The 22825-nt window shown below is 34.9% G+C and overlaps 4 protein-coding genes and 3 long non-coding RNA genes across 16 annotated transcripts in view; 2 read left to right on the forward strand and 5 right to left on the reverse strand.

Moving 5' to 3' along the window:
- Positions 1-914, reverse strand: part of LOC128896769 (uncharacterized) — a 2143-nt gene extending 1229 nt beyond the window's left edge. For 2 of the 5 annotated variants that reach the window (XR_008462093.1, XR_008462092.1), the window contains exons 1-2: positions 674-914; positions 86-470 (exon numbers count right to left, since the gene is read on the reverse strand). This is a non-coding gene — a long non-coding RNA (uncharacterized LOC128896769). The remainder of the gene's footprint in view (positions 1-85; positions 471-673) is intronic. The other 3 variants (XR_008462094.1, XR_008462096.1, XR_008462095.1) reach the window with 3 other exon arrangements.
- LOC128896763 (carbonic anhydrase 1-like) overlaps positions 1-2705 on the forward strand; it is a 4115-nt gene extending 1410 nt beyond the window's left edge. The window contains exons 2-6 of the mRNA XM_054160225.1: positions 411-461; positions 921-1076; positions 1327-1550; positions 1922-2155; positions 2245-2705. Coding sequence (XP_054016200.1) covers positions 411-461; positions 921-1076; positions 1327-1550; positions 1922-2155; positions 2245-2427 — 848 coding nt within the window. The 3' untranslated portion in view covers positions 2428-2705. The remainder of the gene's footprint in view (positions 1-410; positions 462-920; positions 1077-1326; positions 1551-1921; positions 2156-2244) is intronic.
- LOC128896758 (uncharacterized) lies at positions 2459-5639 on the reverse strand. Of its 2 annotated transcripts, XM_054160221.1 has the most exons (7): positions 5462-5596; positions 4727-4994; positions 3772-4654; positions 3472-3571; positions 3284-3388; positions 2742-2897; positions 2459-2599 (listed from the first exon to the last, which is right to left on the reverse strand). In XM_054160221.1, exons 3-7 carry the CDS (start codon positions 4569-4571, stop codon positions 2543-2545), a joined length of 1218 nt encoding a protein of 405 aa, XP_054016196.1. In that variant the 5' UTR covers positions 4572-4654; positions 4727-4994; positions 5462-5596; the 3' UTR covers positions 2459-2542. The 2 variants fall into 2 exon arrangements, with proteins under 2 accessions (XP_054016196.1, XP_054016195.1); XM_054160220.1 differs by having other exon boundaries at positions 3284-3571; positions 3777-4654; positions 5462-5639.
- A 188-nt stretch (positions 5640-5827) lies between these two features.
- On the forward strand, positions 5828-16255 carry LOC128896760 (phospholipid phosphatase 1-like). Of its 2 annotated transcripts, XM_054160222.1 has the most exons (6): positions 5828-6016; positions 11629-11791; positions 14039-14193; positions 14324-14547; positions 14766-14886; positions 14970-16255. In XM_054160222.1, exons 1-6 carry the CDS (start codon positions 6011-6013, stop codon positions 15324-15326), a joined length of 1026 nt encoding a protein of 341 aa, XP_054016197.1. In that variant the 5' UTR covers positions 5828-6010; the 3' UTR covers positions 15327-16255. The 2 variants fall into 2 exon arrangements, with proteins under 2 accessions (XP_054016197.1, XP_054016198.1); XM_054160223.1 differs by lacking the exons at positions 5828-6016; positions 11629-11791 and adding an exon at positions 12887-13099.
- Positions 6034-12859, reverse strand: LOC128896768 (uncharacterized). Of its 2 annotated transcripts, none has more exons than XR_008462090.1 (6): positions 12723-12859; positions 11597-12646; positions 8785-8950; positions 8510-8636; positions 6371-7695; positions 6034-6290 (listed from the first exon to the last, which is right to left on the reverse strand). It is a non-coding gene; the product is annotated as an uncharacterized LOC128896768 (long non-coding RNA). The 2 variants fall into 2 exon arrangements; XR_008462091.1 differs by lacking the exon at positions 12723-12859 and having other exon boundaries at positions 6035-6290; positions 11597-12003; positions 12205-12689.
- On the reverse strand, positions 13070-14032 carry LOC128896770 (uncharacterized). The gene is made up of 3 exons (XR_008462097.1): positions 13759-14032; positions 13325-13602; positions 13070-13181 (listed from the first exon to the last, which is right to left on the reverse strand). It is a non-coding gene; the product is annotated as an uncharacterized LOC128896770 (long non-coding RNA).
- LOC128896750 (DNA (cytosine-5)-methyltransferase PliMCI-like) lies at positions 15413-22387 on the reverse strand. Of its 3 annotated transcripts, XM_054160204.1 has the most exons (16): positions 22239-22387; positions 21503-22047; positions 21009-21372; positions 20604-20927; positions 20376-20528; positions 19838-20297; positions 19549-19751; positions 19072-19489; positions 18572-18895; positions 18343-18494; positions 17940-18274; positions 17751-17862; positions 17528-17677; positions 17211-17377; positions 16898-17138; positions 15413-16647 (listed from the first exon to the last, which is right to left on the reverse strand). In XM_054160204.1, exons 2-16 carry the CDS (start codon positions 21961-21963, stop codon positions 16375-16377), a joined length of 4137 nt encoding a protein of 1378 aa, XP_054016179.1. In that variant the 5' UTR covers positions 21964-22047; positions 22239-22387; the 3' UTR covers positions 15413-16374. The 3 variants fall into 3 exon arrangements, with proteins under 3 accessions (XP_054016179.1, XP_054016177.1, XP_054016178.1); XM_054160202.1 differs by having other exon boundaries at positions 20376-20927; XM_054160203.1 differs by lacking the exon at positions 22239-22387 and adding an exon at positions 22153-22168 and having other exon boundaries at positions 20376-20927.
- Positions 22388-22825: the final 438 nt, after the last annotated feature.

The raw sequence follows: 22825 nt of genomic DNA on the forward strand, positions 1-22825 counted from the left end.
TAATAATAATAATAATAATAATAATAATAATAATAATAATAATAATAATAATAATAATAATAATAATAATAATAAATAACGTTACATGGGAATAAAAATGTACCGAAATGAATTTGGCTCGGTCAACGACGAGCAAGGTTAATTTTGCTTTCCTGTCGGTTGCTTTCCTGTCCAATCAAATACTTATCGAGCTTATTGGGCAAATGGACTCTACAGGCAGAGGAACAGATACCGAATTAGCATAGGCAGCTTTCCGTTGGACGAACAGTACACACACGAAATTGAATAATATTCATAAAAATGCCAAGTGCTGGAATAAACTTGGCATTATCAATATTACCATTTGAATAATATTAAGGTAATATAAAATCGTAATACGATTTATACATTATAAATGTATCGTGTTGCAGGTTTGTACGTGGTTACAGCTTCCGAAGATTGGGCTTATTGGGGGATCCATGGTAATCCACCTAGAAAAATTAAGATTTTATTTAACCGAAGCCTTGTTCCAATGATTTTTGGAATATATGTTACACAATATGTTACACTATCCTCTAGATAGAATGCAAATACACGGAAAAAAGATTCCTGTGAAATTTCAGCTCTTAATTTTAATAGCATAGCTGCACTAAAAGATTAGAAAGTTTCAAATGGAATTTGTTTGATCCGTTACCTTTTTTCTTTGTAACTCTGGTAAAAATTGATGGCACGATGCGAAACTTGACAGAGTTGTTACTTGTAATAGCAAGTAAAAGCCCTAAAACTTTCAAATTTTCATCTCAATTATTTCCTCATACATCAGGCCAGTAAACATGACGTTAATTTCTACGTACACTGATTATTATTGTTATATCTTGCTACGCATACTCGTCTTACTCTGTGTATTTATCATAAAATAATAGATTAAGTCTTCCCTTAAGGTCCTCCACACTGGCCAGGACTATGCGCGACAGGGAAAAAACAATCACCTATAAATATTATGTCTGAAGAGACTATAAAAGCTGATCTTGGCGCGCTGAAATTCATAAGATACGATTTCGCCGCCACTGGCGAAATTACCAACAATGGTCACGCTGGTATGTAATAAAAGAAAAGAGAAAATATAAATTATTATACTCTAACTAGAGTCCAGAATACGTCTTTCAAACAGTCTGCAAGAAATATATCATTGAAGAACAAATACTTTTAGATTGCAGAGCTTCGAACACAATTATCTTCCTAAAATATATTGTATCCCTATTGTAGGGTTGTACGGTCCATATACTAGAAATATACTTGTAATATTCCAATTAATTATAATAAACTTGTACTTAACTCTCTTCGCAGTGCAAATTAGTTTGTATGGAGTTCCTATCCACCTCGAAGGAGGAGATCTTCCTTCCAGGTATACTTTGGACCAAATGCACTTTCACTGGCCCGCTGAACACACAGTGGATGAAACTCGAGATGCGTTAGAGCTACACTTTGTGCATTATGATAATAAATATGGCAACGCGAGCGAGGCAGCGAAACATGAAAATGGTATTGCTGTCGTTGCCACATTATTTGAGGTATACAAGCATACAAGACAGGATTAATTCAATATTAATTGTCAAGTTGTAGCCTTGAAACATTCAAGTCTTAATTGTTGAATATGCACTTCGTTTACAAGTACTATTTTAAAGTTGATCCTCTGCGATTCTCTCAAAGTCTCATGCTTCGTTCTCTCTGAATCACATCGAAGTCTCATGCTTCGCTCTCTGAACCTCATGCGAAAGCATTGCAAGGATATACTAATCCAGGCCAAAGTAAATTCATAATGCATATGCATTTACATAAGAATTCTACAGGCCTGTAACTCATTTGTTGCTACCAATCTACCATAATATTACTGTAGAATGCATCTCTACTTGTGTAACATATACAGAAGAATTTATTCCAGTTGGATACACAAGATAACTTCGATCTAATGCCCATCGTGAAGGCGATAGAGCTAGTGCCTAAATGGACAGGGAAGAGTACAGCGATGATGAGGTTCAAGGTGATCCCTTATCTGTTTCTACCAAAGAATCACACGACCTACTATCGCTACAATGGGTCATTGACCACTCCAGAGTGCCAAGAGTCTGTGATGTGGTTCGTCTTTACCGAGAAACTCACGGTATCTAAACAGCAGGTATGTTTAACGTTATTCTAGCAGTTCTTGGTCATGGATTAACCTAGAATTAACCTAGAATTAACCGACTGGTGGTATTCCACTTGCAGGTGAACATGTTCAAGAGCACTGGAACGAGTAATGGGACTTTAGATTTTAATTACAGGCCAACGCAAGCTATTGGAGACAGGAAAGTTTACCACCGCTTAGATGGGTACTCCGCTGTGACCTGTGCCAGGTCTAATTTAGCACCCATATTTTTTAGCTTTTTCTTAATCAGACTATGGCGTTAACAATAATAATTTCATGGAAACGTTTATTGATATATGATTACAGTCGATGTAACCATTGATCTATTAGATTGTTTAATGGTATGTCATGGTTTATTGACAGGAGCCGTAGCACAATTTAATCCTTTCGTGCTCTCAAAAATAATAGACATACAGAGTACGCTTGATTTAAGATCTAGAAAGTTACAAGAGCAAATGAATATTATATACAATGTATATACATTGTATAATTCAATGGATATATATATATATATATATAATGCGTATCTATACATCGTATAGCAACGTTGAGTTTAATGTGAATTATAGTTGCTCACCGACATGAAAGATGGTAGCGTTAAATCAGTATTACGGAAGATTGATAGTCTGCATTCCAGTTTGCCAGCTAAAGTCATAATAGCGATCTCGCGTTGGAAGGACGCGTTGTGGAGATACCATTCCGCGTGGAAGGCGTCGTTCATGATCGCCGTGCTCTAATTCAAGTACAAATTAATTAAATTCATTAAAATTCATTTAAGTCAAACTTTGCTTTAAAAGGTTGATGGACTTTTGTAGAATTTATTGTTTATTTTTAACACTAAACTTGCCAACGTTCCAATTTCTAACTATTTCTATCGCGATAGAACAAATGACTGGTCCTGGAGACACTTTGTTCAATTAAATCGAAAGATTAAACGATGCATGGAAACAATTGTATACGATTCATGTATCGGATGGAAGAACTGTATAGAAAAGTTTGAAAATGGCCATTTAGTAGTGGTAGGTTCGGTGTTGAAGCAATTTGTAATGATACTCTTGTAATCTTAATAATACCCTTTGAAGAGTATTATCGAGTGTAATATTCTATAGAGAATCTTACCGCTTCGAGTAATTGTTGGATACAGAAACACAATACGTACAGTTGAGTTACTGCGCCAACTGCATATAGTACAACTAAAAGTTTCTCGAAATGTTCAGCGTGTACCTGAAAAGGAGAATAGAATTGTATAAAGTATTCTGTAAAGAAACGAAGAGAATTTAGAGAGGAAGTTAGGAAACGTGGTGTACCGTTATTATCATGAAGCTTAAGAAGCAGAGGCGAAAGATGTTGTTTATGTAGAGTATTCCGATGTTTGGGGAGAGTAGTGTCTTCAATATAACGGCCAACCTGTAATAAATGTATAAATGTTACTATCTTGTAACATTACTATTTAAAATAAATGTCTGAATGCGTTGTTCTTTATAACGTTCTCATTTAATAATAAATAAATATTCATTATGTATGGTTCTCCATAGCGTTAAAATTTTAAATAACTAAATTCTAAATGTTCCCTAACGTTACTATTACAATAAATATATAAATGTTACTCGACCACCGCTCCATGATGTCGCGTCAGCACTCTCAATCTCTGTCTGGTCACTTCCTCATCCTTGGAAAACATCTTGTCCAAACTACCATCCTTATCCAAACGATTCAACCGTCCACAATCTTGCACTTCCTTCCTAAGAACTTTCTCAAACTCGATCCTCAAATACTTGTATTGCGCAGTCATCAACAGTATCAAGTGCATGGTGTACAGGTCCAAGCTGACCTTCCTCGCAATGGAATACAGACTCCCCAAGCACTCCAAGACAACACCACCGATGAAAACACTAATCGAAAAGGGTTCCTTTGATAACGCAGCTGGTATCCTGTAGTCCACATAGTGAAACTCGCTTTGTTTAAATATTCTAATCAGTGGCAGTGCTGCCCAGACTGCAACCGTACCAACACTGGCTATCGCGTAAATTTTCAGAGGCTTCTCCAGTGGTTTCAGGGTCTGAATAATAGTACTCTTCAGGGTCTTATCATCCGTGTCCAGAATGTTATTCAACTTCTCTATCAGTGCACATATCATCCCTTTACGGTTACTCAAGTAGACTATCATTACGATGACTTCGGAGGAAACCAATATGTTTACTGTGCTGTCTTGTAGAGCTCTCTCCTTGGGCACGTAGAGGAGACCAAGGATGCAGACTGTTAGGTATACTAGTTCCATGGTCCAGACTAGGATCCAGTAGACTTTCAGGAGGGTGGATAAGCTTGTTTTCTCTTTTGTTAGAGGTAGCAGGTTGGTAGACAGAGTATTGACTAGGACGTTGAAACTGTTCAAGTTTTTAAAGTCCATGGTAGCTTTCAGCTCTCAGGAATTTTAAGTATACAGCATGTGCAGTTGATGATGCAGTCGTAACAGAAGAATATACAGTAGACCTGAAATATAAGATATCCTACACTGTGTATTTATCCTCATAATTATTTCTACTTAGGTAAGTCATCTCTTACAATTCTCTGCGCTGTATCTCTCAAGAATATATATTTCTTAAGGCTTGTGAATTTCACCCTGGCTTTCTTAGAGGTTCGCTGCCTACTGATGATGTCCTCTCCATCTTCCCCATATACGCTGCCGCCACTTCCTTCGAGAGTACTATTCGCTATCATATCTACAGCACTCTGGTCAATTAAAATCTATCTCAACTATCTACCATTTCTCCTGCTACAATTACTGCTTTGTCCTTCCACTCTTTAATTATGGCCACCAGACAGAAATTATCTGAAAATGTATGTAAATGTTAGCGTAAATGTATGCTGAGAATGAAGCATATAATTTTCTATTCCCTTTGAAGCAGGTAAAAGCTACAATTTCTTTGCAATTATTGTATTATTAATTCAGAGGGTACTGTATTATTTCTAGAGCCACTGTGCATCAAATAAGCGTAGTATTTAATATTCGATGGGTAGAAAATGGCTGAGAGAATGTCTACGCTCTGCGAATCAAGATACTTCGATGCAAGGCAATAGTTACATTATAAGATTATAAAAAGTTATTTCTTTTGAGTATAATAAACAAATTTGGATTTGAATTTCGACCCTAAGCGAGGCTTTCCATCGATATTGCTGAGGTTTGGTAGCATTGGTAGCTGTATTCATGGTGGTTCCTACAAAAATTTTGAGGTTATGTTAGAAAAATTGAGTGGAATTCATGTGATTATTGTTGATTATTGTATTAAGTATGCTTACTTGATGTGGTCTAAAGATTGTACAGTATTAGTACATACTGTCTGGGAATGTTTAATTGAGATATAAACAATTCTCTTCTTTCAACAATAAATTTTTGAGAATGGTCCTTTTAGGACTGTAAAGCTTTCGCAGCGAAGACTCCAATCAGCTCCATGCTCCAGTTAGACAATTCTTCTGGAAAAATGACAAGCTTGTACTCTAAACTTCAAATTTAAATATAAATTTTAAATAGAATAAAAGAGGAAATTTACCATATGCTGGATGTTGGCAATTAACAAACGAAATTCCTTGTCAAAAATAAACATAAAAAGTGGGATTTAAATTTCGATAGTCGTGACAATGGAGTCGATTTTCACGGGAATCGATTCAGAATCGAATACTCTAAAGTTGAATCACTCACATGACGCTATTTAAAGGGATGCTTGTCGTTCAAAGTGAAATTTGTGACCATTTTCAGAGAGATTGTAAATGTTCCCTTTGTCTATGATAGATTGTGAGTAACAGCTGTGAGAATTACTCATCGTTTCTGGGACACATTACACGTTGGCGATGCAGGTTAGAAATGATCAATAAATATATAAATTAGTTATCCAAATTGATTGTTGCTTAACATACTTTCCATTACTCTTATATTGTAATTAGTACTTTTAAGGAAACATAGAAAACTTTTCTTCCTCTGCGAAATAGAATTTACACTTCTGTAAATACTTTTAAATAATTGCTTTTAAATTGCTTTTGTATATATATGTATATACATGCTATATGCATGGGACGCTAAACTTGATTTTCATACGATACAATTCTTCTGCGTTTTAATTCCACTGGTATACTAAAGTAAAGACAAAAATAAATTAGTATACATATACACAGTTGTATGCAAAGAATGCTAAATTTTATTTACATTAATACCTGTTCATTATGGAGCTTTGTTGGAGCATATGAATATATTTCTTGCAACAATAAATCATTCTTTATTTCATGCACTCGTATATGTAGATCTGATAAAAAACATTTCAGTAAATATTCATTTCATCCATTACTCGTCTGTCATGTATTATTCTAACTTTATACTTATACCTTATACCTTATTCATTTATTGTAAAATTTGGAGCTTTTTCCATTCTTTTACAGCTTCCTAGACAACTCATTGCACAGTTTCAATTACGATTTTAGAGATAGATTTGAATACTTGGACTCGATAAGCAATTAGAATCAACTAATCAAAGGAGTTAAAGCTTCCTGTGCATATATCTAAAAAGATAATAATATTCTATTCATGACTAAACATCACCGTTATAATAAACACAAACAAAATATTTGAAACGAATGAAGATTGTACGCTGAAATGTTTCTATGCATTAAGAAAGTTCCAATAGATCTCTAAATATTAAACTGACATTAAGATAATCAACATCACGCTGTTTAAGACTCCTCTTTATAAGAAACATGAATTATATACACAAACTATCGTTAACTAGACTTTATATTTTAATACGATGTGCATCACGGTTGCTTTATTTAGCATTATAGACAATTTATTACACGTTGCATATATTTATAATATATATATATGCTCTGTAGAATATCAACGTATCTTAAATATTAATATAGACAATTTATTGCATATTGTACTATATTAAAACTACTTACTGCACGTAGAAGAATGATATATTACTATCATTTAGCTCCAGAGCTCTCTTAATCGCGGTGTTTCGGTGCGTTTAACGTAAATTATAACACACGTGTCGAAGCCTTTCCTCGATAGCTCTGGAGGGGGCTACAGGGTGGGTAGAACATTTAATTCGAGCTTGCGAGGGAAGTCGTTGATTGAAGACGAGATATGCCAGTTGTGGCTCGACGCTGATACGCGTTGGATTATTTTCAAGTATTTTTGTATACAGATTCACACGTTTTCGTAACTGGTAGACTCTTCAAGAGTCGTTGTAGAGTATATCAATTAATTTCTAGTTGGAATATATCGCTTTAGTTATGTTTCAAGAGTGATTTAATCTACTTTGTTTAATTGAACTTTGTTAGTCTACTTTAATGGATATTTTTAAATGAGTGAAAATGATTCGTAGAGTTCAGTTCCTCTTTTCTCAATCTCCAAGACTAAAGTTTCAGTCAATAATTTCCGAAATTTTCATTTGATTGCGTGTAATTAAGAATGCGCGACACTTTTATCCTTTTCAAAGACTAATCTGTTAATTAGTGCACTCGAAACGAGGCTCCACCTGTAAACAAGCATTGTAAGTTTCTATCATTATTTCTTATAAATATTATTTAGTAATACATGGAGTAGAAGATGTAACGAACATTATAAATACAGGATTTATTCGCAAAGTATTATGTTAGTAAAATATCCTCCATCGATGGTATTAATTTGCAAGTATTATATTAGTAGTTTGTAAATTAATATTTAATTTTTGTTAAATACGTGAACATTATATTTAACTATGTATCTTTCTCAATTTAGGAACTGATTGTTCCTTTTTCTTTCTATTCGATACGAATAAGACTTGATGTAAATATTATATTTAACTATGTATCAAAAGTTTCTTTCGCGACTTGCACTCAGTTGTTTTATGTGGCAGTGTTTATGTAAATAGACAACCTAATTTCTTAGATATTGGTGTTACAATAGCATTGGAGCAAGTAATGTAACATAAAGCATAAAATACTGTGAATGTATTACTTATTAATAAAACGAAAGAAACTTTTGGGACAAATATAATACAATTTCTCAATTTCCAAAACTGATAAATTCTCTCTTTGTTCGATACGAACGATAAGGCTTCTTTATCACAACATTTATCACCTCATCGAATCTATCGAAACGTCTAATCAATACCACCTTTCTTTTTCCTATATTTACAGAATTAATCATGAAAATGGAATTCCATTAAATAAAATATCGCAAACGCTTCTTGGAGTTCCCTTAAATATAAAATCCGTCCGATGTGTCCAAACGTGATGTATTCGAACGCTGCTCCGTGCATTTTTCCTTAATTGTTTCGTAATAGTGGCTGCGCGTTAAAATATAGTTACCTTCCCCTCTGGACATGCGGATGTGCTATCATGTTTTTCAATCAAGCAACATTAATCGCGCCTTTTGAAGCCTCGACCTAATTAATCATGGCAATTTTTATTGCCATCTACTTCGCTCTTCTATTTCCTACAACATTACCTTGAATTAGTAAAAGCTTACAATAGCTACATGATTTACATATATTTAGATAGCAAAGACATACAATACAGAATATGTAGAATAAAAATACAGAGATACAAAAGGCACATTGTCTTTAAGAATTTATCATAATCACATTGTATGTCATTGAGAGCATGAAGTGGCGCGTCCAAGTCCTCGTGCCATTGAGAGCAACAATTATCTAGTTTGCATGATGGTATAATTAACAGAGCCAGCATTACAAGGGAAACAAACTTAAAATTCTCCTTAAGAACCTCTCTCATTCATTTCTTATACTGTTGCTGTAATTAATAGTAAATAACAGTAGTTAGTCACATAATCTAATTAGCTACATGTTCTCCAATGTCAGTTTAACAAGAATTTATCCATTTGCATGACGATGAAACTAAACCCTTTGACTGCGGAGGGTGTATATTAGTTAAATCAATTTTTAAAAAAATATCAGCTTATAAGGGATGATGGGACGAAACTTTTTTATATTTACAGTTTATTCATAGGATGCTTAGTTTTGAAAATAAAAATTGAAAAGTTAGGAGTTTGTTGGAAAAACTAAATTTCAGGAAAGAGGTCCGGGTTAGGTCTGTTCATCTTTGTTAAATCAATGTGAAAAAAATATAAGCTTATAGCTTATATAGGATAAGCTTTTTTATATTTACAAGTTATTCACAGGACCTTTAGTTTTGAAAATAAAAATTGAAAAGTTAAAAGTTTGTTGCTGAACAAAAATTGAATTTCAGGAAAAAGGTCTTCCAGGTTTTCAATTTTTATCTCTGAAACTGAACGTCGTATGAATAAACCGTAAATACAAAAAAGTTTCGCCTTATCAACCCCTATAAGGAGATATTTTTAAAAATTTCGTCGTAATTGTCAACTGACAACGCTTTCCATTTCCATTGTTCCAAGGTCCTCTAAGTTTTCAATTTTTTATTTCTGAAACTAAACTTCATACGATTAAACTGTACATAATATAAAAGTTTCATTTTGTCATTCTGTATAAGGTGTTACTGAATAGTAATGATAGCAATAATTAATCATGATACTTTTTGTTCCTCCGACAGACAGTTAAAGTTTAGTCATTTTGAATGTAGGTAATTTTAAACTTTGCAGCTACTCCGAAAGGGTTGCATTATATTTAATATGCGACGAGTAATAATGCTGTTTAAATAGAAATCATTTCATGCCTTTTATTGCAGTTTTAATGTTCTTCGAAGTCGGTTATATCTTTTTCTTTCCAAAAATTGTTTTATTTCATTTCATTTAACTGTATGCATAAAACATAAAATAAATAGTATTCCACACTTGTGAAACCGCGGTGCACAGCCAGTAGTAAATAATTGTACTTGGTCGCGTAATTCAATTGCAAGAGTTAGCTACACGCTTTCCAATGTTATTTTCACAAAAATCAACTGGTTCATATCACGAGTCTCTGATCTCTTAATCAACAATTTTCATTTTCCATTTCAAAGTTAAATTATAATATACTGTATAATTATAATTTACATATTATACATTTAGAAAAAAAGATTAGAAAAAAAATGTAACGCTAACATTGGCAAAGGTTAATTATTACTTGTCTCATAACGCGTAGCCGGACTTTAGCTCTCACCTAATCGAGTGTAATGGGAGAGATTTCGAACAAGATAATCTCAGATAATCTTTTTTTCTTTTAATGAAACGCAAATGGAATCGTCGTGTTAACAATTACATTAACTCTCTATGTATATTTATTAACAGTTGGACGTAACGATTACTTTTTATCGTCTTCAAATTAATTCAAAATTAGTTGCATCTAATTAAGCTACACTTGACTCGATCAAATGCGTTTCACTTTATCTTTACATATAGCGAGCTTTTTGCGACTTTGAAATTTCAACTGTTTGCAAATTCTAAGATATCCTGACCGCGAAACTAAATGACTGGTTACTGAAAGGAGAGATGGCCAAAATTTTAATCTAAATAAAAATTTCAAATATCGAATAAAGATGAAAATTTTTTTATCTATTACTCGTCAAATAAAGATACTCAAATAAAGATAGTCAAATAAAGATTCCTTACTTGATAAGAACAAATAAAGAATCCTTATCTTTGTTCGATGACTGTCGAATAAAAAAATGTATTCGAAGTAAATGTATTCGAAAGATAAAGATTTAAAATAAATGGTTCCTGTACGAATACTTATTACACTGGCTGTATGTAACACTGCAACAAAAGCTATTTGTGTTCTCCAAATATAATGTAAATATAAAATGTAATACATTTTCTAAGATATAGCGCTTCAAAGTTGGCGATTCTTTTCGTTTACTTAATTTTCACATTTTCCTGCGTATAATAATCTACAACTGTAATCTTATTTAATAATATATTCCTCATGGCTCATTTTCTGTATTAAATATATGTTATTTAGAATAATTTTCTACTATAGAGATAAAGAATAAGTTTGATCTGACCTATGATACTTTTTATTTTAAGATTACATGATACTTGGTTGTGTCATGTTGTGAATTAAAAAGTAGGAAAATAAAATGGTTATTCACTAGACTTTATTTAACTACACGCTTCATAAATTCGCGTCATAGCTAAGTCTATTTTCATATGCTATCGAAACGTCTTGCTCATATTTGCCATACTCTTAATATTCTTGCTTTATAGCTGCAGGTGTAGATTTAATTACATACGCAGGAAAATGTGAAAATTATGTAAACAAGGAATATCGTCAACTTCGAAGCGCTATATCTTAGAAAATAATTATTATATTTGTAGAACACAAATAGCTTTTGTTGCAGTGTTACATGTATAATAAATACACCATGGCAGTTTACGCTGAATGCAAGTTGCTTGTATTAGTACTTGTATTAGTAGCTTGTTAGACCTATTTTATGGTTGTGGCATAAAATATTAACGTCTTTTTTTTCCAAATGTTTACAAACACGATGAACGATCATTTTTCTTATTTTCGCAGAGATCAACGGAACAGCTGACTCATTGTAGCAGCACGACCCTGGAGGAGATCCAGGACAACACAGACGGAGTGACAACGCGTACAGTTTCCGAAAAGATCATGAGTATCTGCAAGAGTACCGTACGCTGGGTGCTTCTGCTGGATATCTTTCTCGCTCTAACAGGTTCGCAGTCTTCCTTTCTCTCAAAACAAATCAATTCAAATCTCTTGTAAACTTCTTTCTTTCAAAATAAATACTTTGACTCCGAACTCTCCTTTCTCTGTTCATTTCTGTTATTTCATCTCGAAACCTCTTTCCCTTTCATTTTTAATTAGTCAACTACATCATCTCTGTACTCGCCTGTGGATTCTTCTTCTTCTTCAATTCTGCAAAAGCTGTAGAACAAATATAAAATAAATTCTTAACGAAAGAAGCATAGCTAAGCTCGGGCTGTGATTCCTTGTAACTCTGTCCTTCGATGTAAAAAGAACGTTTAAAACGAGAAATATGGTATCTACTCGTAGAATGCAAGTGAATCAACAGATCCCATTGCAAATGTGTAAAATATTGTTTGTGCTGGTGGTTGTTGACCGCACCTGGCCAGACGCCAGTTAGAAACGAAGCCATGCGTGCAATTAGAGTTGACTGCAAAACCGCCAACTGTGTAATATAATACCAGACGAGACCACAGGCTGCTTAGAATTTTTCCGGGTGTATTGAATAACTAGCAGATGGTGGAAACGTCAACGAACTCCTGCAAAACAAATTGAGAAACTATCATAAACAGACTATATACTTCCATGTAGAAAGAAGTTTGTTTCTCTCCTTTCATAATACATCTCCACAGAAATGGTACTTGTGTAATTTATAATCTAAACAGATTTTTAAACAATCTACACGCCTCTTTATATCTTCATTTCCTTAATTTGCTTTCGTACTCTGCTCAGAACTGGTTTTTACAGCTAATTTACGTCATACGCCAGTCTGAATAGATTCTTAAAATCAACATATTCTCCCCGCTTCCCTGCTTTCTTATTTCTTAAAAAAAAAAAGAAGCATTAGTTGTTATTATCTCTGATTTACATTATGGGATAATGAGAACGATCGCGACTACCATTTGAACATCTGAACAATAAACAGTGACGGGTGAAAAGAAGACAGCCACTTACATTAGAAGAGACGATCCGCTACCTCCGTTCGTCTCGCTCTCTAGTGCGCAGACGCTTATCTTTCAACACTAGATTACAGCGGTCCGAGAAATGTGTAATAGCGTGCGTGACTTTGCATTGGATAGGTATTTAAACGTAGATTACTCATTCCTTCCTGATTCTCTCTCATTCGCTTCCGAGAGGTCTTTCTGATTCATCTCACCTTAGTTGGACGTACTTAAGAGTTACAACCGCTGTTCTTTTGCTTCTTTGCACGCGATGGAGAGTGGTAGCAGAGGGAACACTTTCAAAATAATGAATCGACGTAACGTGTACAGCGCGTGTAAGTATCCCAACTAAAAGAAAGTATCGTGTGCGAGCATGTTGTACAGGTCTCTTACTTTCTAACGGCGAGGTACATCAAACTAAATTTATAAAGAATTAGTATATTAATTACATTTTTCATATATTTATATGTATATTTCTTTCTTAGAACATGAACTTTACTTATAGTTATTCTATATATTGAAGATCTATAGAATGATCTATAAAGAAGAATTATTGTTACCCTATATTACAAAGAATTAATGTGTTGATCAGTGGTAGCGTTGAGAGAGATGACATTGCTTTCTTCGTGTACTTATATATATACTTCTTTGTTGGAATTTGAGCTTATGTTAATTTCCTCTAAACTTGCTATCTTATCCCTTCTTGTTTTCTTATCTGATCTCACTCTTCCACCAGGCTGTTTTCAAAGATCTCTATATCATTATCAGTATACTTCCATTCAAAGATACATGTATGTGTATAATAAATACAATCATGAAGAAAAAGCAACAAGAAGATCTGCAATAGAAGTTGTTTAAGCTACTGTATGTTTAGTTTATGTATAATAATTACAATTCTGAAGATATAGAAACACTAAGAAAGATATGCAAGACATTAACTAATACAAATAAATAAATAAAGCTATTTAAGAAACGCAAGACATCACCAATTTACCTAGAATAATTCCGTGTGTGGCCTCGTATCATCCTACAGAATGTATATCTTCACTCCTTCAACAATTGTTGCATGCGATTCATTTTGAAAGATACTATCCTCGGTATCCTAATAATAATAATTCCTCGCAGTCCTGATTTTCTTCTTATTGCATCATAACCTAACCTAACTTATTTAATCTTATTTAATCATAATCTAACATATCCTGGATTAGACTAAAAAGTAGTTCACTTCCTTTTTGTATACCAGTAATACGCACACATATTATTTTCTGTTTCAGTCATCGTGATATTAGCCCTACTGGAATTTGGAACTGTTCCTCAGCAACGCATAGGCTTCTATTGCAATGACCCAAAGATTTCCTTCAAGTTTCTCGGAGACACGATCTCCATTTCCCTGTTGCTCACTGTTTCTCTCCTGCTGCCACTCGTTGTGGTACGTAAACCACGAATCAATTTTATACAAACATTATCGAACATTATCTCCCTCGAAACTAATTTTATGCTTCACTTGTTGTGGTACATAAGGCACAAATCAATTTTATACTAATTCTAAGCTTTCGTAGATGTTCCTAGTGGAGTACCTGTGCCATCCTGAAGACAGTTACACCACAACCTCAGGATGTTCTGGTTCAAGAGTGAAACAAGTCTGGTTTTGGTACGGACACTATTTAATCGGAACAGTTTGCTTGATATTCTTGTGTGACGTCATGAAGACTCTCATTGGAGAGCCAAGGCCTCATTTTTTGGATACGTGTAAACCTCTTGAGGCTCACAATTGCACTGATGGGTATGTTTATGTATTTATTGCTATTTATTACTCTGGAACACTCTTCCGATACATAACTCTGCAAATAATATAGAATTCTGTATTAATAAAGACTTCTATCAGTGAACTTGTGACTTGAGAACAAGCAATCTACCCAATTTGACTCTAAAGAAAGTAATAATTAGTTAATAAAGAATTATTAAGGTAATTAATAATGTAATTTCTCTATTTTCTTTCAGATATGTGAGGTCCTACACTTGCACGAACACAAACGATTCAACCTGGTTCATCTCAGACTCCAGCAAATCCTTCCCATCGGGTCACTCTGCTCTTTCCATGTTCGCAACAATATTCATGGTGGTACGATACCTTCCAACTTCTATACACCTCCATCGTATCTCATCTAGTACATTAAATAAGCCCTCCTTCTTCTTCTTTTACAGTGGTACTTACAGACTCGTCTACCAAACAGGACGTTTCTCCTAAAACCGTGGCTGCAATGTCTAATATCCTTGTGGACAGTGGTCTGTTCGCTGACCAGGATCGGTGATAACAGACACCACTGGTGGGATGTGCTCGCAGGCGTTGTCTTGGGCACAATCTTCAGTGTGCTAACAGTTACAGTGCAGTGCAATACATTTCGTTTAAACAAAATTGCCTACAATGAACCGGTAGAGAATAGGCAAATTAATTTCAACATGAAGACGCATCACAACGTAAAGAAACTATTACAAGAGACCACTGTTGACCTTCACGAGGGGCGAGAGTTGAAAAACACGTCGTCGAACTGGAAGGAATGACCCCCGATGCTAGTTTTGAAATAAGTATTGCAAGGAATAGTTTGTCAGCCAAAGGATGTGAAAACTGAAAGATTGAAAACATTGAAAACATCTTCCAATATTTATTTCACGAGGTTTTACATGGCAGCAAAGAAACCTAACGCAACATTAATGTCACTGCGAAACCAAATGATTCTATTTATTTACATCGTCATTCCAATCACAAATACGTATAAAGAGAATTTTAAGCTTTACTGGTAATTTGTACAAGACTCTAACTTTTAAAATACATTAACATTCTTCAACATATTGTAAATATTCAACTCTCTTCGCTGGAGAGAATTAATAGTCATCTCTCGAACGCAGAGAGTTGATGAGTAACGAATAGAGAACATTACTGCCATCATTTGGCGCTAATACTGTCCACACACAACAGAATTTTTAATGATATTATAATATAAACTGTAACGCTAGTTGCTCATTAGGTATTAATGTATAAATTTCTTAAATTATTCTTAAGTTATTAACACGTAATGGTCCCTTCGACTCTTTTCATTGCTGTGTAAATCAGCGAGGAACTTTGTGTGCATGTTTAAAAGGAATATTTTGTATCGTAGATTAAAAAAAACTGTTCAAAGGAAGAGGGTAAATCGGTGAGGTGTGTGTATATGTGTAAAAGGAATATTTTTTATTGTAAACTAAAAGTCTGCTTAAAAGACTACCATTCGCAAAAGCAATAAAACATGATTCAATTCACAAAAGCAATAACACAGTTGATTCAGTAAATTAAAAAATCTGTTCGAAGGAAGAGGGTAAATCAGTGAGGTGTGTGTATATGTGTAAAAGGAATATTTTTTATCGTAAACTAAAAGTCTGTTTAAAAGAGTACCATTCGCAAAAGCAATAAAACATGATTCAATTCACAGAAGCAATAACAAAGTTGATTCAGTTCTTCCGAAAGATATTAATATACAAAGCTACGTAAAGTTAATGATGTGCGAACATTTCGATTTCTTTTCGATACGTAAACTAATACTTGCATCTCCAACGTACAATTTTTAACTAGTTCTTAAAAGTTTGTACAACTTACACTGGAGGACTCCATACATTCAATTTTTAATTGAGTATCTACGTGGCTCTCGGATTCGTGCTTTTCGACTCGTATGCACTTCCTTATCTGATAGCCAATGGCTGCACCGAGTGGAGGGGGAACTGCGTTTCCAACCTGTCTGTGTTTATCAAGAATGGTCCCATAAAAGCGAAAGGAGTCTGGGAATCCCTGAGATCTTGCGCATTCGCGAACGCTTACTACTCTTGTCTGGGTGGGATGTAGTACACGACCCTAAAAAGCAATGGGGAAAAAAATTTGTTATAATACATCGGTTACAATTTTTATTCGAGTCAGACATTATACGTATATGTGCAGATTGAATTACTTGTCACGATTACATTACACGTCATGAAGAATTGATAAAGAAATGAAATATAGTATTTAAAAAAGATATATGTACAGATATGTAAATATATTTACGTCTTTAGAATGAGTAAACAAATTGAATATAGACACATCGGACAATAAACTACACATATACCTGTTTTCCCATGGGTTCAGGGTTTGTAATAGTGGTGCCGAAGAACCCATCCCACTCTAATCTGCCATATAAACCTGCCCAATGATTGTGACGATTCCCTGTATGAGGCAGACACCATGGAATCAAGGTATTAAATTGTCTATCGGTTGGATCGCATGGTTTTCCTGTGCAACAAATGCATACTCCTCGATAAGCTCCTGTGGTACTCATGCCAGCCTTCTTATCGTTGTAAATATATTCCCTTAAAGAAAATTAAGCGTAACGACAAGTTTCATCTTCTAAACAAGTTTAGGACACATGCTTCTTCGCTTACAATTTTTTTGAATGAGTTCCATCGCTTAATCTTAGGTCAATGTTTGGCAGATCACGCCAATCCGAGCCACGAGCAATTGGTACGTGGGCCATTCTAGCTTCTACGAGAGGAGCCATTTCTTTGCATATATGGTCTCTCAACAGAACCTGATAATGCTTTCCTCTTATCTACAAAAGAATCTCATTTATGTTAATGTATATTCCCATCGATAACAATTTTGAAATTTCTGTCGTGCATAAATATTAATTCTTCGAAGTTGGCAACTAGAGGGATACAAATACTTATACGACTCTACTACTACTATTACTAAATATTACTTTTCTCTGGAAGTGCGACATTGGCTCGCTGTTGTAAGGCATTTCCTCCTTGTTCCATCCGTTCTTTATCTCTGGCAAGTCGGACATTGCGTCTTTTACATTAATTGTCCTAAATGGCGCCGACTCCGTCCAAGTACAATTGGAACTATACTGAAATATTTAATAATTGAATATATATATTTTCAATTAACCTTCAATTAACCTCTAACCATATTATTATTACCTTCTTGTTATCAACTAGTACGCTTAATTGACAGACACGTTTACTAAACACATGCGTGGGCTCTGGGTAATTAGGCAGCGTCTCTCCTGGCGCAGCAGCCATGATCACCATTCTATATTAAACAAATGTCTATAACTGTAAAATTAGATCTATAATTAAATCGAGAACTATAATTAAATCGAGACAGACCTTCTCCTCGTTTGAGGAACTCCATAGTTCCCAGCTTGGAGAATACCAAATGTACACTGATAACCCATGCGAACCAAGCATCGCAATGTTAATTTCAACACCATACTCCTTTTAAAAGACACAAAATTTCTCACGTTCTCCATAACGAAGAACTTAGGCCTATAGTAATCGCAGTAGGATAAATAGGAGACGATAAGAGAGCTTTTGAATAAAGAATACTGTCTCGAATTGAAGCGATTCATGCCACTGAATCCTTGGCATGGTGGACCGCCACACATTAACTCCACTTCTCCTTTCTGCGGAAGCTTCTGGCCAATTCCATCCATCAGTTCACCCTAAAATATGCGATAATATTATTATATGGTATTACTAAACAAATATATGCTACATAAATTATACTGACATCCATAACTTTCTTTAGTAACACATTACAATCTTCCGTAAACACTGTTGCTTTGGAATTGTTCAACCGGTATGCAAAAGCAGCAGGTTCCTCCTTCTCGATGGCCCAACAGTTTTCAGAAATACCAGCCTGGTGAAAACCTTCTGACAACCCTAAAACATAAATATCATAAATGTGATAATTATTAAATTCTTCAAACAACTTGTACGTCTACTAACAAGACACGCACCACCACAGCCTGCGAAGACATCCATTGTCTTCAATTTTCTAGCAATCGCTTTGTACTCGATAGGTTTGTTAACAGCTGCGTTCTTCTGTTTTTCCTCTGTCCTCTTGCCTTTCACCTTCGAACCGCCTTTACCTTTACCATATTCTCCTATGGTAATAGCATGATTAGGTGGCTCTTCGAACGTTTTCTCTTTCACGTTGTAGGCTTCGTTAAAGTAGAATCTGTTTGGTCCAGCAGCAGTCCACTCATCGACAGACTGGTGTAAATTTTCAGAGTACGTAAGGTAGCATTTATCAACTACTTCAGTGAATTTTACATCGCAGACTGTGGAAATTATATTTTTCAAAGTGAAATAGTTTCAAAGCAATTGTGAGATATGTTTAAATTGGTTCGGTGCTTAAATAGTTTCAAAACAATTCTAAGCTACGTTTAAATAATTCCAAAGCGATTTTAATTTACATTTAAATAGGCTTAAAGTATTGGCATTTCTGAAGAACTACCTTCTTCGCTCCAATAGACCATGTTCAGATCGGCTTGCTCCATCAGCGTATAGTTCCTATGAGTATTTTCAGGCCTATACAATTTATTTATTCTAATATTAATATCACAAGGCGAGACGAGCAAGTCATCGGTGCTAGCATATATCTCCTTTATATACCCTATACAAAAAGGGTCCGGAGTATCGAAATTGGAACCTTTTACGTGGTCAGAAAATTTTCTGTAGTATTCGGGGTACATATCTTCGTCTACAATTTTCTTTTTCAAAGTTTGCGAAGCTTGGTATGTTATCTTATATTGAAATTGAAAAACTGTTGGTTGGAGAAACACAGCTGTGCCAACTCTGTACTCTTCGCCCCTGTATTTCACTGCTTGATAGATTACTTCTCTACTACTCTTCGCTTCCACTCGTTCGCAGACCTTCAAGCATAAGATAATTTGTTAAATATAGGAATAAGTAATGTATTAACTGCACGTACCTTTGGTGTATTAAACTGTTCTAATGTCCTTAGATGATCGCACACAGGGCAGAATCTATAACTATTTTCTTTTTGGATACACTCTAAGTCTGGCAGAGGATCTTCAAACCTGGCTGTCTCAGGAGTGTAACGCAGCTGGTAAAAGAATGTTTTGCCATCTGCGTTGACTTTCATGTCGTCTTTGAAGCTTAAATTCGTGTTACCTATAAAGTACAAATAATGTGTAATACTAGTCTATTATATGTTCATATTAATCTGTATCGTAGGATGATTACCTAACCCAACTAACCTAACACAGCCCAATCGTCAGGCACCTTTTTAAAAACAACAGTGCACTTCGATCGAATAGATTTAATGGGCACATCATCGCAATCATCACTGAGAAACAATTCTACAGGGTCCGATGTTTCTCCAAGAATGGTATCGTTGCCTCTGTGGAACCAACTCGCATGAAACTGCTTCATTCCACTCTTGGTTTCCCACATGTAAATAACCTTGGCGATGTGGGATGGTTTCGCTGAGTTTCTTGGCTCGATGAGGACATAATCATTCACATGTACCTCTTCGCTCTCCAGCATAACAGATTTATAAAAGATTCTCTGGTTATCGACAGCGATTGGGTCTCCTATCCATGCGATGTCTTTTCTGAGTTCCTTGAAAACTTTCATCCTGATGTCTTCGCTCTCAGACTGCTTCATCGCGATCGTTTCGTACTGGTCTTCGTTCTCAGGATCCGAATCATCTGCTTCCTAAAAACACGTATCATGAATTGTGAACGTAGTATATAATTTTATGTTGTATTATGTTTATAAGGGATTCATTTATACTTGAATGGTCATGTTTGGACACTTCCTCTTGATGCAAGCCTGCTTGCTTCTTCCAGATCCTCCAAATTTGATCATATCCTTGCAAGCGTTGCAAGAACCACAGTCTGGGTGCTGACAATTTTCGCACACTCCACACCTCTGCCTCCTAGGACCCTGTAGTATAACAAAGTCCAAACGATAAGTATATAACACCAAAAATAAGTAATATCCTTTGATATAAATATTTACCATTGTTATTTTCTCATCGTGTTTAACCAGTTGATCCGCAAATATATTCTCAAACATATCGTTAACCAACAGTGTAGTAGTTGCCTTCGTCCAGCTAGGTTTTTTAACTTTCTGTTCCCTATGTGTCCTACGTAGTGCAGCTCTTTTCCCCAGCGTAACCCCAGCAAGACTTGCCAATGATCGCATGCAAGGATTCGTAATAAGAGGGACTTCGTCAGTCTCCGCAGCATTGTCAAACGACAATACTTGATCGCACACAAACTGTGCATGGCGTAGCAGAGAATCCTCTGTGAACTTTTTCATCCCTTTGGGTGGCACTACCATCTGTAAAAGGATAATTGGAACGAATTCGATGTAAAATAAAATATATTTCTAAATATGAAGAACATCTTTGAAATTCATTACTTGGAGTTTATTGAGCAAGTCCTCGTAAGTGGGACTAATCTCACTCAGGAGAAATTCTATGACCAATTTGCTCATGTATATCTTCTCTTTCACCACATCGATGAAAGGAGAGTACACATCCGATGGCTCCATTAGAATATATTCAGCAAACGCTGTGCTGAAGCCTATGAGAGCTAGTTCTCCTCCGTCGAAGCCTGACACGTACCATTCGTTTAAAGGACCCATGTCTTTCGCTGGCACTCCACCTTCCGGAGATGGATCTTCATCGTAGATGGGTTTCAGGTATCCAGAGAAATATAACAGGACATTCTTTTCGATGAGGCCAGTGTCGAAGGGACACAGATGACCATTTTTATCGTACACACTAAAATGTGTATAACGAATATATATCATAAATGTATTAAATAAATATAATAAATGTACATTTTATGTATAAATAATTTAACAATAAATACTTCTGGCTTAAAAATAAGGATTCAATTGCGAGATCTCACCTGAAGTGAGTTAATTTATTCTGAGGAAGATAGTCGCTATCGTGTACAAACGATTCGTCTCCATTGAACAAGCACAATCTTGGATCGGTTAAGGCAATATCTTCGTCTACCGCATTGTTTGGGTGTCCAGGATACAGTTTCATCTCATTGTTCAATTTCTGGCAACAATATTCACATTTTCTAGGAAAATTATTCGTTTTTATAATCTGAACTTTCTGTATGAGTTTATTTTCGGTATGGTTGTTGGCTTGCTTTGATTGCGGACCGTGATTCTCTTTATTATGTTTGTTTAATGTCGAGAGACCATCTTCTGTGGTATTGTCTTGCAACTTTTGCAATTTTGTTTGTTGATGTTGTGTACCGTCATCGAAGTCTGCTTGTTTTCTTTTGGCGGCTTGCTTGGAGAACATGTCGACTATAGATTGGCCGTGCTTGCTGAGTTTCGAACTACCCGATTTCATTTTGATATTTTAGTTTGGGAGAATCGAGCTGTTGGAAGCTTTCTTGTCGACCCAATAATATTATAAATTAAATATACAATGAAACTGTAATGCATAATATGTATATTCAATTAATAAACAAGCCTTAATAATTAATGTGAATACATCATTTATGTAAGTGGTGATTATTATCTTGAAAAATTAAAAAACATAAATAAATACATAAACACTCATAATAAAAACATCATCTATGTACATAAATGTGTATTATCAATTTAAAAAATTGAAAAACTTACATAAATAAATACATAAACACTCAGTCGAACTCCTAAACAATAACGTAATAAAAAATTATAAAATTATATAGTATCACTAACATATGACTTTTAAATAACATAAACACGAACACGTTCGTCTAAAGTAGTTTTTCAAACAGTATTCTGCCATTTTGTTTTTCTACGTTTTCCCGCGTTTTTTCCATGCATGGTTACCAACTTCAAATTTCTTTAAACGTAACCCGAATTCTAAGTCTTTACGTTGGCACTATACTCCGTCCAATAAGATTCGTTCTAGCAGCTCGCGAATAGATCTTATTGGTCCGCTGCGTCTGACATTTGCGCATGCGTTACTAGACAAAGATACATAGTGTGAGGCGAGAGTGCTTTCTATCTTTGTCTAGCAGCGCATGCGCACTGACGCACACGACCCGCGCGCTTTTCGAACATCATAACGTAAACTTTTAAGTTATCGTTAAATAAATTTGTAATATAATAAGCTAAATTCGTAATATAGTAAGCAAAAGATCAGATGCCTTGTTAGGAGAATATATTCCTATATATTCCTTCCCTTTTAAGCTTATTTTAATCTTATACGTAGATTGTAT

This window comes from Hylaeus anthracinus, unplaced genomic scaffold (assembly GCF_026225885.1).
Source record: "Hylaeus anthracinus isolate JK02 unplaced genomic scaffold, UHH_iyHylAnth1.0_haploid 11978, whole genome shotgun sequence".
Taxonomy (NCBI): domain Eukaryota; kingdom Metazoa; phylum Arthropoda; class Insecta; order Hymenoptera; family Colletidae; genus Hylaeus; species Hylaeus anthracinus.